The sequence below is a fragment of the Lynx canadensis genome, chromosome D4 (assembly GCF_007474595.2).
Source record: "Lynx canadensis isolate LIC74 chromosome D4, mLynCan4.pri.v2, whole genome shotgun sequence".
In the NCBI taxonomy this organism is placed as follows: domain Eukaryota; kingdom Metazoa; phylum Chordata; class Mammalia; order Carnivora; family Felidae; genus Lynx; species Lynx canadensis.
In genome coordinates this window covers 30,525,342-30,542,305 of record NC_044315.2, presented here as the reverse complement: position 1 = coordinate 30,542,305, position 16,964 = coordinate 30,525,342, and the positions used below count along the sequence as shown (strand labels likewise).

Here is a 16,964-nt window from a genome sequence, read left to right as displayed (position 1 = left end):
TGGTTCAGTAGGTTAAGCTCCCGACATCGATCTAGGTCGATGATCTTGCTGTTTCTGAGTTGAAGCCCTGCATTAGGCTCTGTGCTGACAGCTCAGAGCCTGGAGCCTGCTTCAATTCTGTGTCTCTCTTTTTCTCTGCCCCTCCCCTGCTCACACTCTGTCTCTCTCTCTCAAAAATAAATACACATTAAAAAAATTAAAAATAAATAAAAAAATACTTTATTGCTAAAAAATGCCGTCACCTGAGCTTTAAGTGAGCCAAAATCTTTTTGCTGGTGGAGAGTGCCTGCTGACTGACCAGGGAGGTAGTTGTGAAGGTTGGGTGGCTGTAGCAGTTTCTTAAAATAGGACAACAGTGAAGTCTGTCACATTGATTGATTTTCACAGAACGATTTCTCTGAGGCATGCAGTGCTGTTTGATAGCATTTTACCAACAGAACTTCTTTCAAAATTGGAGTCAATCCTCCAAAATCCTGCTGCTGCTTTATCAATTAGTATGTAATACTTGAAATCCTTTGCTATCATTTCAACAGTCTGCACATTATCTTCACTAGGAGTAGATTCCATCCCAAGAAACCACTTTCTTTGATCATCATAAGGAACAACTCATCCATTCAAGTTTTATCATGAGATTGCATCAATGTTAGTCACACCTTCAGACTTCACTTTTAATTTTAGTTCTCTTGCTGTTCCCACCACATCTGCAGTGACTTCCTCCACTAAAATCTTGAACCCCTTGAAGTCATTCACAAGGGTAGGAATCACCTTCTTCCAGACTCCTGTTAATGTTGATATTTGACCTCTTCCCATGAGTCACGAATGTTCTTAATGGATCTAGAATGGTGAATCCTTTCCAGAAAATTTTTGATTTACCTTGCCTAGATCCATCAGAGGAACCACTGTATTATGGCAGGTATAGCCTTACAAAACATATTTCTTAAATAGTAAGATTTAAAGTCAAAGTGACTCCTTGAACCGTGGGCTGGCTGTGGAACGAGTGTTCTTTTAGCAGGTATGAACATGTTTGTCTCATTGTGTATCTCCATCAGAGTTCTTGAGTGACCAGGAACATTGCCAATGAGCAGTAATATTTTGAGAAGACTTTTTTCTCTGAGCAGTAGGTCTCAACAGTAGGCTTAAAGTATTCAGTAAGCCATACTATAAACAGATGTGCTACCATCCAGGCTTTGTTGTTCCATTTGTAGAGCACAGTTAGAGTAGATTTAGCATAATTCTTAAGGGCCCTAGGATTTTCAGAATGGTAAAGGACCACTGGCTTCAACTGAAAGTTATTCGCTATGTTATGCCCTAACAAGAGAGTCAGCCTGTCTTTTGAAGCTTTGAAGCCAGGCATGGACTTTTTTTCACTAGGTGTAAAAAGTCCTAAATGACATTTTCCAATGGAAGGCTGTTCCATCTACATTGAAAGTCTGTTGTTGAGTATAGCCATCTTTATTAATTACCTTAGTTAGTTCTTCTGGATAACTTGCTGCTTCACCTTGCACTTGTATGTCATGGAGATGGCTTAAACCTTATGAAACAACCTCTACCAGCATCAGACTTTTCTGCTGAGGCTTCCTCCTTTCTCCGCTTTTGTAGAATTGGTGGCTTGGGTGTTGGCCTAAGGGAATGTTATGACTGGTGTGATCTTCTGTCCATACCACTAAAACTTTCCCCAAATCTGCAATAAGGCTGTCTCACTTTATTATCATTGATGTGTCACTGGAGTAGTACTTTCAATTTTTAAGAACTTTTTCCTTGCACTCACAAATGTGCTCTTTGGTGCAAGAGGCCAAGCTTTCAGCCTATCAATAGGCTTTTGACATGCCTTATTCACTAAGAGTATTAATTTCTACCTTTTGATTTAAAGTGACAGATGTGTAATTCATCCTTTTACTTGAACACTTAGAGGCCATTGTAGGATTATTAATTGGGGTGATTTCAATATTGTGTCTCAGTCAATGGGGAAGCCTGAAGAGGGGGAGACAGGGGAATAGCTGGTTAGTGGAGTAGTCAGAATGCACACATTTATCGATTAAGTTCACCATCTTATATATGGACGTGGTTTGTGGCAACCCCAAACAATTACAGTAGTTAACAAAGAGCACAGATCACCACAACAAATATAATAATAATGAAATTTTTGAAATAATTATGAGAATTACCAAAATGTGACACACAGACACAAAGTGAGCAAATGCTGTTGGAAAAAATGGTGCCAATAGATTGCTTGGTGCAGTGTCGCCACAAACCTTCAGTTTGTAAAAATCCTATCTGTGAAGTGCAATAAAAGCAAAATGTCTAAGATGAGGCACCGTTTTCCTATCTTTTCATTTAAATTTTCCTTATAGGGCTTTGTTTTTAGTAGCCTTATTAAGCAGTATGTACTTTTAAAGTCAATTTGAAATTCTTGTAGATGAATTTAAGTATTTTGCATTTTATTATTGTTAATATGTTTGGACTTATCCCTACCATCTCATTCTGTTTTATATTTGCCATGTTTTTCCTAGCTGTTTGGTGCCTTGATCACATTTTCTTTTTCTTTTTTTTTTTTAACATTTATTTATTTTTGAGAGAGAGAGAGCATGAGCAGGGGAGGGGCAGAGACCGAGGAGACACAGAATCTGAAGCAGGCTCCAGGCTCTGAGCTGTCAGCACAGAACCTGATGCGGGGCTCGAACTCACGGACTGTGAGATCATGACCTGAGCTGAAGTCTGACACCAACTGAGCCACCCTGGTGCCCCATTTCTTTCTCTTTTTTAAAGTTTACTTATTTTTGAGAGCGAGAGGGTGTGAGCATGGATGAGTGGGGGAGGGGCAAAAGGGGGGGGGGAGAGGGAGAGAGAGAAAGAGGATCCCAAGCAGGCTCTAAGCTGTCAGTGCAGAACCTGATGTGGGGCTTGATCTCACGAACCAAAGTGTGAGATCATGCCCTGAGCCAAAATCAAGAGTCGGACACTTAACTGACTGAGCCTCCCTGGCACCCCATGACATTTTCTTAGTTTCTCTTGCTCTAATGATCTGAAAGGTGTGAAAACCATTGCAGTTCTTATAGTGGCTTCCTTTTTTTTTTAAAAAAAAAATCATTAAATATTTCAGGAATATAGATGAGTATGGAGACTAATGTAACATTGGGTGAAGATTTTTGGGTCTCTTTAGATAAGACTACTCTTTTTTTCCCCACCTTAGTTTTAGAGCAACTGATAGAGGAACACAGGAGTTAAACAGGTAAAGATTAAAATGTAGGCATTATTACTGATAAAATTAAGGGACTTGATTTATATCTGTGTGCATTTAGATCTGCAGGCCACTGGAATTACTTATAGAAGCAGTCACTGGCACATCGGTCAACCAGCCACAAGGATAAATTCCAGATGGTGCACCTGCAACTGATGGAGCCTCTATTCCATATTCTTGGATGACTGCATAGAATAGAGCCTCCTCCACCCCCCACCTGTGATACATGTAGGACCAACAAGCAATAAACCTGTTGTAGAGAACTAAATCACTACGATTTCAGGGTTAGTTGTTGCCATAGTTTATTCTGACGAGTAAACTCAGTTCATCACAAGGCATAGCACAGACTAAAACCATACTCATCTTATAGGTCCTTTTTAAAAAAAGAGGAGCAAGAACAATTAGGTTTCTTCTTTTGTGAATTTCTTACTCCCATCTTCTGCCCATTTATTTATTGGGATGTTAGCTTTTTTCTTTGTGATTTATAGTTGTTTATAAGTTCTGATACTAATCCTCTTTTGCTTGTATGCATTGTAACTATCTTCTAGTGTGTGAATTGTCTTCTAAAATTTTGCTTATGGAGTCTCATATTGAACAGAAGCATTAAATCTTCATGTGACCAAATTTCTCAATCTTTTGCTTCATAGTTAGTACCTTTTATGTTTTGTTTAAAAAAAGACCCATCCCTTCACTGTTATGAGTTATTTTTCTATATTCTAAAACTTTTAAAGCTTTCTTCTTATATCTAGACTTTTTTTTTTTAAACATTTATTTATTACTGAGAGACAGAGAGTGACAGAGCATGAACATGGGAGGGGCAGAGAGAGGGGGAGACACAGAATCTGAAGCAGGCTCCAGGCTCTGAGCTGTCAGCACAGAGCCCGACGCGGAGCTCGAACTCATGAACCGCGAGATCATGACCTGAGCCAAAGTCAGTCACCCAACCAACTGAGCCACCGAGGCACCCTAGACTTTTTTTTTTTTAAGTGTTTATTTATTTTGAGAGAGAGAATTCCAACCAGGCTCTGAGCTTTCAGTGCAGAGCCCGATGTGGGGCTCCAGCTTACAAACTGTGAGATCATGACCTGAGCCAAAATCAGGAGTCAGACACTTAGGGACTGAGCCACCCAGGTGCCCTTCGTATCTAGACTTTCAATCCACCTGGGATTTTTTTCTTCTTTGGGGAGTGATGGCTGATGGTGTAAGATAAGGATCCAACTTCCTCCTACCACCCCTGACAAAGTGGACAACCAATTATCCCTATACTTTGTACTGAGTAATTTTCCTACTGATCTGTAATGCCACCTCTGCCATATGGGAGGTTTCCATGTAAATGTGGTTTCTCTCGGGGTGCCTGGGTGGCCAAGTCGGTTAAATGTACAACTTCTCTCAGTTTGTGAGTTCAAGCCCCGCGTCAGGCTCTGTGATGGCAGCTCAGAGCCTGGAGCCTCCTTCAGATTCTGTGCCTCTCCATCTCTCAGCCCCTCCCCTGCTCAAGCTCTGTGTCTCTCTGTCTCTCAATAATAAATAAATGTTAAAATTTTTTTTTTTAAATGTGGTTTCTCTCTGGGCTCTCATCTTTACCTTTTGTCTATTATATCTGTGCCAATACTACACAGATATAATATTTTACTATTTTAAATTTTAAAATTTTACTATTTTAAATTTTTTTAAATTTAAATTTTACTATTTAGTAGGGCAAGGGCCCCCTTCCTGTTCAGCTCTTCGTGGTTCCTGCTGTCTTCTAGATTAATTTTAGAATCAGCTTGTCAGGCTGTATTGAGATTTTAGTAAGAATTGCCTTTAGTTTGAGGGTAATCACCATCTTTGTGATAGTGAGTCTTCCCAGTTATAAACCTGCTTTATCTTGCCATATATTCATAAAGGATATGCACATGCTATTATATTCATAGTTGGTTATTACAAGTATATAGAAAAACTCTTGGTTTTTGTGTGTTAATCATCTATATCCAGGAACTTTGCAAAAGTTTTAATAGGTTGTTTACAGATTTCTCTTGTATTTTTTAGGTAGATAATTATTGTCTGTAAATAAGGACAACTGGTTCCTTTCCAATTCTTCTCTCTCATGTCTTTTTCTTATCTTGGCATCAGCCAGAACTTCCAGTTATTGTAATGATAGGAATTTTTGTCTTTTTTTAAAATATTTTTGAGGGGGGGGGGAGTTTGGGGGAGGGGCAGAGAGAGAGCGAGACATAGAATCTGAAGCAGGCTCCAGGCTCTGAGCTGTCAGCACAGAGTCCGACATGGGGCTCGAACCCAACAGATGGTGAGATCATGACCTGAGCCAAAGTTGGATGCTTAACCGACTGAGCCACCCAGGCATCCCTTGTCTTGTTTTTTATTTGAGGGAGATGCTGACAAAATAAAGCATGAAGTATGATACTTGCTAGAGGTATTTGGAAAATACTCTTTATCAGGTCAAAGAAGTTCTCCTTTAGGCTCATTATACAAAGACTTAATTGGAACTGACTTGATTTTAATGATTCCTTTTTCTGTATTTAATGAGATAATGTGACTTTTTTCTGTAATCTGTTTCATGATGATGAATTTTTTTTTTTTTTTTTTTAATGATGAGCCACTGGGAAGATTTTTTCATATACTACTGACCATTTGTATAGCTTTTTTGAATTGGCTGTTTCATTTTCTATTGGGTTGTTACATTGCTTTGTAGGTACTTTTTTTTCTGTCATGACGATTACCCCTTTATTATATGATTAACCCTTTATTATATATTTTCCTCTAAGTTTGTTTTTTACTTCTATGACTTGAGTTTTGTGTCATGCTTAAAAATTCCCCATTTAAATTGTAGAACTATTCATTATAATTTTTATAGTTACCTGACAGCTTTAAAAAATTATTTAATCTGGTATTTGTTCTATGTGATAGGTGAGATGGAAATCTCAGTTTCTTTTCATACATGGAGATAACTGCTCCTTATTGAGTAAGGCCTTCTTTGTTACTGGTTTGAAATACATTTTCATTACATACTAAGTTTTCATATATGCCCAGGTCCATATTTGTATATTGCTATGGTAACATCATATTGTTTTAATTATTCTTGCTTTACATCAGCTGAAGTCTCTGAGGCAAGGATTTAAAAAAGCCTCAGGCTTCAATCTAATAGCCTGTCCTAATTCTACTTTATAACAGGCTTTGTGACCTTGCTTTTAGGTCACTTAGCCTCTTTAGGGTTAGATTTCCTTTCCTGCAAACTACTGATAGTAGTAGTAGTATCTACCTCATAGGTTATGAGCTTTAATACAGTACCTAGCACTGAACTGTCGATAATTGCTCACTGTCATTGTTTTCTTTTTTAAAATCAGTACTTTTGTGAACATTTCTTCCTCTGCTCCCCTTGGTCCCCCTTCCTCTGCTCCTTCCCTTCAAAACTGAGTGACTAATACAGCTGAGAGGCTGATGTCTGTTGGCCCTCTCTCTAAGGGACAGTCACTATTCAGGTAGAGCCTGGTTTTTTACCTGTTCTCTTTTGTTCCATAGGGATGTGAATCTTCCTTTCTGCTTGTCTTGTGGTGAGCTCTCTTACCCTATAGGGAAGCTGTTCACTTCTCTAGCTACTCTGCCAGGTTCTGTGAAGTCAGTCCAGTTCCAGGGGGGAAGAGAAATAGTGGGAAGTTGATTGTGTCTGTAGGTCCAAGTAGAGTTCTTTCTGTTAAAAAGTGTATGCTGTATTATCATTGCCACCTGACTCCTACATGTATTTCTCACTTGGTTTAGAACATTACCCCTCTGTTTGATTAATTATCCCCAAATTTCTACATTTGTTATGTAGGAAAATACTTTTTACTTATTTAACGTATTTATTAAAGGAAGAAGTAGCAAACTGGAGACCCAAAAGCCAAATCAAAACAGACAACTCAAAACAAATCAAAACAGACAACTTGGGCATGAGGATGTTGAACGTTTTTGTTAACATTTTTAAATGGTGAGATTTCATTTCCTTTTACTGTGCCCTTTTCAAAGAAGCAAGAGAGGCAACATTATGTGACAGGCATATATAGGCAAGAACGTTTATTACTTTAAATCTTCAGTGTTCTGTTTTTGACAACAGAAACATTAAGTAGAAGATACATGGGTTTACAGGATTATAAATTGAATCATGAACTTTGTAAGATTCCGGCTTCTAGCTCGAGGCTTCTGATAAATAGCTCTCATCCCCGCACTCATCTCCACAGCAGTTTATTGCAATATTAGTCTAACAATAGAATATTGAGAATACATTATGGAAAGGTAATTGGACATCAAAAATCAGTGATTTTTTAAAAATAATATTTGTTTTTATTTAAGTAATTTCTACACCCAATGTGGGGCTCCTACAACCCCGAGATCAAGAGTTGCATGCTCTTCCAACTGAGCCAGCTGTATACCCCAGTGATTTCCCCCCCGCCCCTTATAGTGTGTAAAAACCTCTTCCCACTTCCTTCTAGGTATTCCCAGTTTTGTTTGGGTTTGTTAAAAGAAATTGGATTGCAAGATACATAGGTAGAAATCAAATAAGTTACCAGTTCTCTCTTTTATTTTTTAATTTTTTTAATGTTTATTTATTTTTGAGAGAGAGAGACAGAGTGCAAGCGGGGTAGGGGCAGAAGAGAGGGAGACACAGAATCTGAAGCAGGCTCCAGGCTGCAGGCTTCAGGCTCCAAGCTCTAAGCTCTCAGCACACAGCCCAACGCATCACTTGAGCCAAAGTCAGAGGCTTAACCTTAACCGTTTGAGCCACCCAGGTGCCCCCTACCAGTTCTTTTTTTTAAATGTGCACGAAGGACTTTTCCAGGTTGCCTTATACTATGCTTGCAGTATGCTTCATATCTTGATGAAGAGTCAGCTTTGGAGAAACACTGTTAGCCTGCAAGTTCACTTTTCAAAACCTTCTTCATTTTGAATAGGTAAATGTATGGTACAAAATTTGAAAGTTATGAAAAGGCACAAATCTCACTTATCTTTCTGTATTTCTGGACACTCAGTGTCCTCTTGTAAAACGCATTCACTACTACCAGTTTTTTGTATATCCTTCCAGAGATTAGCTATGCAATGTGCCATATACAGTCATACAAATGCGTACATATACTTTACACACATTCAAATAAATGGTATAAATGGTAATATTTAGCAGCCTGTCTTGGCAGCCTTGCCAGCTTTCAGTCTTGGAAATTTCTGCCGAATTGCCCTTTCTTGCCCTTCAAGGAGGTTATCCCAGTTTATATTCCTACTCACAGGCAACCTGAGAGGGTGGATGTTTCTCCACAGCCTCACAAACAATGCTTTATCAGACTCCTCTGATTTTTGCCAAGGAAAAATAGTACCTTGTGGTTTCAGTTTGCATTTTTTGTATTTTGAAGTTCAACATCAGCTTGAGATGAATTTAAAAATATTTTCCAGCTTATGTCTTGACTTTATGTGTTTATTTTCCATGAAGACCTTTTTATTTTACTATTATCATTTTAATACTTATTTTTGGGGGGTAGAGTGCAAGCAGGGGAGGGGCAGAGAGAGAGAGGGATAGAGGATCTGAAGCAGGCTCTGCACTGACACGCTGACAGCAGCTAGCCCAAACTCACAAACCTTGAGATTATGACCTGAGCTGAAGTCAGACACTCAACAGACTGAGCCACCCAGGTGCCCTATGAACACCATTTTAAAAATGTGTATCAATTTAATACATTCTCTTATGGCTTTTAGTTTTTGTTTCATTTAAAAAGGCCCAATTGGAGAGTACAGAAATAACTCATTATTTTGTTTTTACATTTAAAGTCTTTGATCCTTTTGGAAATTTTAGGATAAGGTTAGGAGGTATGCAGGCTTACTTTTGATGCAAAGATGTATATATTGTGATATAATGTGTATATTGTATCAGGACTTTAAGTGACTTGGGGGAAAGAGTACAGTAGTTCCTGTATTGCCTTTCTCTTTACGGGAGTCATTGCAAATTTTTTCACAGATAAAATAATACTTGTCTGTAGGAAACTTGGGAAAATAACAGGAGGAAATGTAAATCATCAAAATCACCCATGGTCCTAGTGTGTATGTGCATATACATATGCACATACTCATACTGTATCGTAAATTTTTTATCACTTGAGACTAACACAGGAACATAGATTTAGAAAATACTTTAAATGGATGCTTAAGTATTGTGTCTGAATTTTTGTTTTTCAACCATCCTAATGCTTTTTGGAGGAGAAATCTAGGACCTTTAAAGGAACACATGGCCTCAGTTTTAGGCTTACCTTTAAATCCTGAGCAGTTTTGGAGAGCCCACATAGATGAGACGTCAGCATTCCTGCGAACCTGGCACTCAGCGGGTCTCGACCCGAAGTGGCCAAGGAGCTGAGTGGACTAAGAAGTCGAACGCCTCCACCCGCCCCCGCCTGGCCGCCGCCCGGCCTTGGACCCCGCCTCCCGGCTTGGCCCTGTCTGGTAACAGTGCTCCCTAGCGGCAGCGGCGAGGAGGGCTGAGTGCGCGGCTGTGGCTGCTGTGGGAATGCCCCGCATAGCTGGGCAGGTCAGCCAACGAGTCCTTCTCTTCTGACAAGTCCTTTTAATGGCTTTTGGAGCCGCTTGCTTTTATGAGGCCTGTGTCCGCTTCTGCGGTGTTTTGCTGCACTCCCCTACTTCAAGTGCATTAGTGTGGCCCGGCCAGGCCTGGCGCTGCGGAAGACCGCCAGGCGGCCCCAAGGCGGGCCGAGGCTCAGCCCCGGCGGCTGGGGCTCGTTTCTGCACCCCACTCTTTCGCCACTCTGTTTGGGGCCTTTTGAGAAGTTTTGAACTTCCGGGGTTGGCTCGCCCGCGTTTGTGGTGTGGTGGGTGGCCGAGGGGCGTTGCTGTGCTCTGCGCTTGGGCGCGGCCCTTTAAACTTTGTTTTTTTAAACTTTGGGGGTGTGGTCGCTGCGCCTCCTCTCTCCCGGGCTGGTTGTTCTCTGGCCACCCGGTCCTTCCCTCCGCCCCGCCTTCCAGATGCTTTGGAGTCATGAGCCGGGAGGGCGCAGGGACCCCTCTGGTGGCCGAGGTGATCAAAGGTGAGTGCGGGGCTTGTCTGTCGCCGCTGGGACACCCGGTACTCAGAGAGCATCAGGCGGTGCCGCGGGGCGGGGGGGTCTAGGGGAGGCGAGGAGGCGTCAATTGCCTGCAAAGGGCTGCCCTTCCACTTCGGGCCGGGCCGTTGCTGTCTCACGGGCGTGGGTGGCCTCCCCGGACTCCTTGTCCCCAGGCATGGTCTTGCTTTGGGGCGAAGCCACACGGACACGTGCAGTTGGGAACCCGGTGTCCTTACACCCCTGGCTGGTAGAGTAGTTGCGTCTCCTCACCCAAGGGAGCAAAATCCCAGGTCATTCTGTGCACGGGGATCAAGGTTCATTTGTGGTTGGAAAGGAATAAACTCCGGCATCCGTTTGAGTGTTTGTGGTTGCAAGACATTTCAGTTGAGTTTGCAAGGAAGTAAATACAGCGATTGTGTGAGTTGAATTGTAGACAGAAATTGTTTAAATTCCCATTTGGGGAAAGGATGCCAGCTGGCGTTCTTTATATTTTACTATTTTGAAGGCTGTGCTTGATTTTGCCACAATCTGAGTGTGAGTATTCTCCTAGCACTACTTATTACTACTAAGAGGTATTGCAGGTGACTGCTTCACTGATGATTTTTAGGCAACTTTTTTTGGGGGTGAGGCATGGAGAAAGGGTGGAGCCTCTGAGCATTACTACTCCTTACCATTCTTGCTAAACTTCACAGCAGCCTAACTGCATTTATGCAACACAAGTTCATCTCACACTCCTCTTGGAGAAACCTCTCATTGCTTCTGTTGTAATGGTAATTTGTCTAATTGTAAAAATCACTATGACAGTAGTGATTCCGAATCAAAAAAGAAGCGATCCCTAAGAACAGTTGGATAAACATATGGTTTGTTTTGTTGTGTTCTATAGCCGTAAACATTAATTTAGCAGCATTTTTTGATGGCGTTCTTTAGTTTCTGTTTTAAAAAATGCAGTTTCCTATTGAAATAACTTTTTAGGATGATTTGAAAACCTAGTGAAACAAACCACAAGTAATCTAGGTTGGTGCATAATTATCAAATGCATGCCTCCAGTTGCTGAAATTTCTTAGCCCATGGGTACTAAAGTTTTGTAATGAGAGGTTCCTCTAAAAATCTAGCCATGTTGCTATGTGAAAAATTACTTAATGCTATTGAAATTTATGGTTAAAAGCAATTTCTCCTTTAAAAATGTGGCTTATTTATTATCACCTGCCAGAATAGCAAAACATTTTGAAATTGCCCATTACCCTTACCATGCATGGGAAAAATAAAAATTTGACTTCATCTGAAAAGAGTTGCATCATGATATGTGAAACGTTTTTTAATAACCTGAAGGAAGGAACATTGCAATTTTTCCATTTCAGATCGCCTTTGTTTTGCCATTCTCTACAGCAGACCAAAGAGTTCATCAAATGTACATTATTTCAGCATAGATAATGAACTTGAATATGAGAAGTAAGTATTGCTTTTTAAAAGATTGTTAGTAACATTTTTTTTTTATTTTGAAGAATCTAAAGGTATGTTTATAAGTAGAATAGCCTTGGAAAATTACTAATCTGTTGATAATTGGAAAATGCTTTTTTTTAAAACTCTTGGTAATAAAATAGATCTTTAGGAAAAAATAAAAATGAAAGAACCTTCCTAAATTTAATAATTTACATTTGAAATTCTAATAGTTTAAGGTATATTGAGATTAAGCTAATATGCTACTAAGTAAGATGCTGTGTTTTTGCCAGTAGAAACATGTGGAAAAACAGCTTTTTTATTCAACAGGTATTTTCAGATGTTATCGAGGCTAGATTTAACCATTGTCACACTTGCCGTGTTTTTTTAATAAACATTATTTACCAGAATACCACTAGTATTAAGTTGTATGATCAGTAAAAATTTGGTATACTCTTTCTTGTCTTAATTGGATCTTGTAGTTCCAAAAATGAATTTATATTAGAGCATCTAGAATGTATATATATGTTTTTGTTTTTCATTTTTAAAGCTTCTACGCAGATTTTGGACCACTCAATCTGGCAATGGTTTACAGATACTGTTGCAAGATAAATAAGAAATTAAAGGTAAAATCTTTTTTACTTAAGATTTGACTTAGGTAATCATTGTTAGTCTGATCCTGGGGAGGGAAAAGTAAGGAAAACATACCTCTGTTTTTTATTTAAAAAAAAAAATAAATAAATAAAGTCTTGTTTCTCACTGCAGGGTGCTTAAGACATACATGTGGCTTATTGTTTTATATAGTCATAGTGTATATGTTTATTTTCCAGAGTTTTGACTGAATGGTTTAAGACTGATTGAGTCGTTTGGTTCTGGTTTGAATTGGTAATGATTAAATACTTGAAAAGCCAAAGTGGAAATTGGTTATTAAAGTGAAACCTCTTACTGTCTGTTCTAATGGAACTGAAACCCAGCAAGAGAAACTTAAACTTCCCTTGCTTTGGTCAAACAATGACCTTTCTGCCTTCACTTTGACAGAGAATGCTAGCAAACTAGTGAAGAAAATTGCATCATCTTCCATTCTATCTTTAATGTCCCGTGATATTGTACTACTACTTGTGACTTTTCACTCTCACCCTTTGTACATACTATTAAGGAGCAGGGAAGGCAGGGGCAAACAGCATCTCTTTAAGGCTGTATGTGAGAGTTGCAAAGAATATTTCTATTAGTTTGAATTCAGACCCCATTCCTTTATTTAAAAAACTTTGACTTATGGTTACATATAATAAAAAGTGTCTGTGTACTGCTAGCAATTCCAAATTAGTCACTGTAAATTCTCATGTAGAAAGTGCTGCATTTAGGGGCCATTACTTTTTTAAAAACAATGTTATTCAGGTGATTACTTACCATACTATTACACAGAAGAAATAAAATTTATTTTCAACTAAAAATTAAATTGTATTAAAAATTTATGAGTGATTAAGGCAGATTTTTTTTCCCTTGAGCCTCAAACCTAAAATTCCCCATCATAACTGTTGGAAATACCTGCCAGAGGAGTTACTAATCTGCAAAATAGCAATGTGCCTTTTCTTTTTGTATTATATAGTATGCCCTACAGATTTACGTAAGATGGAAACTCTTTTTTTCTGGGCTTTATTTTTCTCTTGAATAGGAATATAAGCATTTATGGCCTTGTATATTTATGTCCACACCCTCCTCCTTTTTTCCACTTGCCAGTGGCAGGTCTTTTGTTCATACAGGGCTAGGAAGCTAAAAATAATTCCCTCTCCCCCTGCTTGAGTTTCTTTGCTCTAATTTTGAAAGACTTTTTTCCCCCGTGTATTCCTCTATCTACAGCCTTTTATCCTTCAGTCAACCAAGAATATATTGGTATATTAGTCCTTTTTTTTTTTTTTAAACTTTTTATCATTTACTAGAACCAACTTTCAGGGTATTGACCATCCAACCTGGTAGAAACATTACTGCCTACTCAATTAGTGATAAAAACATGTATAGAGTTTGAATTTCAGTGTCTTGTGCTTATGTTGCTCTATGGCTGGTTGGGTTTTGTTTTTGTTTTTAAAATCAACTTGGATCTCTTACTCTATGTAAACAAAATATGTATACATTCATCATTGACTCACAGAAGCCAAGAAATATGTGCTTTTTGAACTCAATATATCCTTTTCCTTATGCTTACCTGAATCTGTTTCTGCTCACGTTAGTGAAATACAGGTGAGGAGGTCCTAACTAATCATATGCTTTTTTTGGTTTTTAAATTCCATATCCTTTTAAATAAAAAGTATAATGTATTTACAGAATTGAAGTATAATGTATGTACAGAAATAGGTACAGATCTTGAGGTTCAGATCAATGAATTTTCACAAACAATATATGTAGGTAATCATCTAAGTCATCAAATCAAGAACAGAATGTTAGCAACGCCACACAAGAGCCCACTTATGCTCTGTTATCTCTGTTCCACCCCTTCTCTGCCCTGTTACCTCATTCAGTATCCTGATTTGTAACAGAATTATTTTTGCCTGTTTTTATTTACCCTTTTATTAAAAAAATTTTTTTTTAATGTTTATTCATTTTTGAGAGACAGAGCACGAGTGGGGAAGGGGCAGAGAGGGGGAGACACAGAATCTGAAGCAGGCTCCAGACTCCGAGCTGTCAGCACAGAGCCCAACACGCGGCTTGAACTCCCGAACTGCAAGATCTTGACCTGAGCTGAGCCCGAAGTTGGACGCTCAACTGACTAAACCACCCAGGCGCCCCACCCTTTTATTTTAATGCAAAGGTTTTGGGAATAGATGTTAAAAACAAAAACGGGGAAAGGAAAGAAAAGTCCCCTCCCCCCCACTGCCTTTTCTAGCATCGTATGTATTCTTTCAGAGCATGTACTCTAAGCATATACCTGTTCATGTCTCTTCCTCCTTAATTGTACATTCATTTTAATCCAAGAATATGTCTATTATGGGAAGGTACATGGTATTTTTGAGTATTAGAGTTAACTATTTTAAAGTTCTTGCTAATACAAATGCTTATATGTTGTTAAGATTTGGAATTTATATCTTCATCACAAAGTAAAGTTTTAGAAAACTTGAAATTAAAGAGAAATACTAACAGCTGTTTATCTTCATGCAGTCCATCACAATGATGAGGAAGAAAATTATTCATTTTACTGGCTCTGATCAGAGAAAACAAGCAAATGCTGCTTTCCTTATTGGATGTTATATGGTAAGTATTAAACTGATTTCCTAACATATTAGTGAAAATGCATACGGCAGTGGTACTTTAAATTGCAGTTGGAATTTTGAAATTACGTTTTCTATGATAACGTCTTGATTTCTTTCCAGAAAGAACATGTTTTGTTTTTAAAGATTTGACCAGCTGGAAAGGCTGTGCATGTTTGGGAGGATGGGGTATATGGGAGGTTTCTGTACCTTTTACTCAGTTTTGCTGTTTTGAACCTAAAACTACTCTTTAAAAAGTCTATTTTTTAAAAGAATTGATTAACTACTGTGAAACCCCTTTTCTGTGTTGTGCACTTAATAATGCCCCCAAAGCTGTGTGGTTTTTTTAAGATTTAAAAAAAAAAAATTTTTTTTAACGTTTATTTATTTTTGAGACAGAGAGAGACAGAGCATGAACGGGGGAGGGTCAGAGAGAGAGGGAGACACAGAATCTGAAACAGGCTCCAGGCTCTGAGCAGTCAGCACAGAGCCCGACGCGGGGCTCGAACCCACGGACAGTGAGATCGTGACCTGAGCCGAAGTCAGCCGCCCAACCTACTGAGCCACCCAGGCGCCCCCCCAAAGCTGTGTTTTTATAAACCCATGGTCCGTTTAGTGAAGTTGTAAAAGTGGAGTCAGGATTAATAATTGTTTTTTTTTTCTAGAAAAACAGCAAAGTGCATCATATGAAGTAAGAGTGCTTTATAATTTGAATATAGGCAATTTTTTCCTAACTGAGGTATGATTCTTAGATCTATTCTTAGGATTCTCTCTATTCTTATCAAAACATCTTGCATGAGGAAAATGGGTGCATACTGCGTAGGTTACACAGGACAATGAGAGGTCTGTTTGAATCATTGCAAAGTGTGTTTGGAATAGCCAGTATTTACACAAGAGTTATAAATTTCATATATTTATAAGCATCAAGGAAGAGCTTTTTTAGTCCCATTTTATCACTGCCTGGTGCATTTATCTGCAGGAGTATCTTAGCAGCAAGTTTTCCAGAATATGCCGAGAGCTCCAGAGTGGTGTGTCCCTTATCTTTTTGTTTGTTGGTATGGAAGCTAGCTGTTCTGTTCACTGGAGAAGAGCAAGTTGAATGTGTTTTCTACTCCCATCCACCATAAAGGGATTGTCTTTGAAGTTCTTTAGATAAGTTCTTTCTTCCCTCAGCTTGCTACTTGATTCTGTCATGCTTTCCTCCCTTTGGAAGTTATTTTCTGGTATATAGTTTAATAATTTAGAATGTACAGTGATTAGACCAGAAGTTGGTGGTACTAGCTAACATTGCACCTAAAAATTTAGTGATTTCCTTTTCTGTTAAAGGTAAATCATTAACAACAGTGATTAAGGCCTTTTTTTTTTTTTTTTAATTTTTTTTTTTCAACGTTTATTTATTTTTGGGACAGAGAGAGACAGAGCATGAACGGGGGAGGGGCAGAGAGAGAGGGAAACACAGAATCGGAAGCAGGCTCCAGGCTCTGAGCCATCAGCCCAGAGCCCGACGCGGGGCTCGAACTCGCGGAGCGCGAGATCGTGACCTGGCTGAAGTCGGACGCTTAACCGACTGCGCCACCCAGGCGCCCCTGATTAAGGCCTTTTTTGCTTTTGTTTTTCCTCTTGTGCTCACAGAAATAGTTGATAGAAATGTTTCTGGGATAGTTTTATCATCTCTGAATATATGAAACACAGGTTGTAGATGATGTCTATTAAAATTTGACTTCTTAAGCTTACCGAAATATGGTGCTTTTGTTTAGTTGTTTGTTTTTCCATCTTTCCTGGTGTTTATTGTGCTTCACAACAAAAATTCTTAGGGGTAAAAAAAAGCCTATGCAAGTTCTCAAGAAAAAGAGAATAGGGAGGTGGCTCTTTTAACAGGGGCATTTGGTCCCATTACTTAGCCAATCACTGGGGATAGGAACCCCGTGGATTACAGGATAAATCATGACAGCTTTACAGAAAGAGGGATGTAGCCAG

The 16,964-nt window shown here is 39.0% G+C and overlaps 1 protein-coding gene and 1 long non-coding RNA gene across 9 annotated transcripts in view; one reads left to right on the top strand and one right to left on the bottom strand.

Moving 5' to 3' along the window:
- Positions 1 to 16,964, top strand: part of CDC14B (cell division cycle 14B) — a 116,322-nt gene that overhangs the window by 42,776 nt on the left and 56,582 nt on the right. For 6 of the 8 annotated variants that reach the window (XM_030292912.1, XM_030292913.1, XM_030292915.1 and 3 more), the window contains exons 1-4: positions 9,744 to 10,293; positions 11,670 to 11,760; positions 12,299 to 12,374; positions 14,899 to 14,991. In XM_030292912.1, coding sequence (XP_030148772.1) covers positions 9,819 to 10,293; positions 11,670 to 11,760; positions 12,299 to 12,374; positions 14,899 to 14,991 — 735 coding nt within the window. In that variant the 5' untranslated portion in view covers positions 9,744 to 9,818. Of the gene's footprint in view, positions 1 to 9,743; positions 10,294 to 11,669; positions 11,761 to 12,298; positions 12,375 to 14,898; positions 14,992 to 16,964 lie in introns of those variants that run through there. The other 2 variants (XM_030292918.1, XM_030292919.1) reach the window with 1 other exon arrangement.
- On the bottom strand, positions 197 to 9,726 carry LOC115499186. The gene is made up of 2 exons (XR_003964070.1): positions 9,505 to 9,726; positions 197 to 1,971 (listed from the first exon to the last, which is right to left on the bottom strand). It is a non-coding gene; the product is annotated as an uncharacterized LOC115499186 (long non-coding RNA).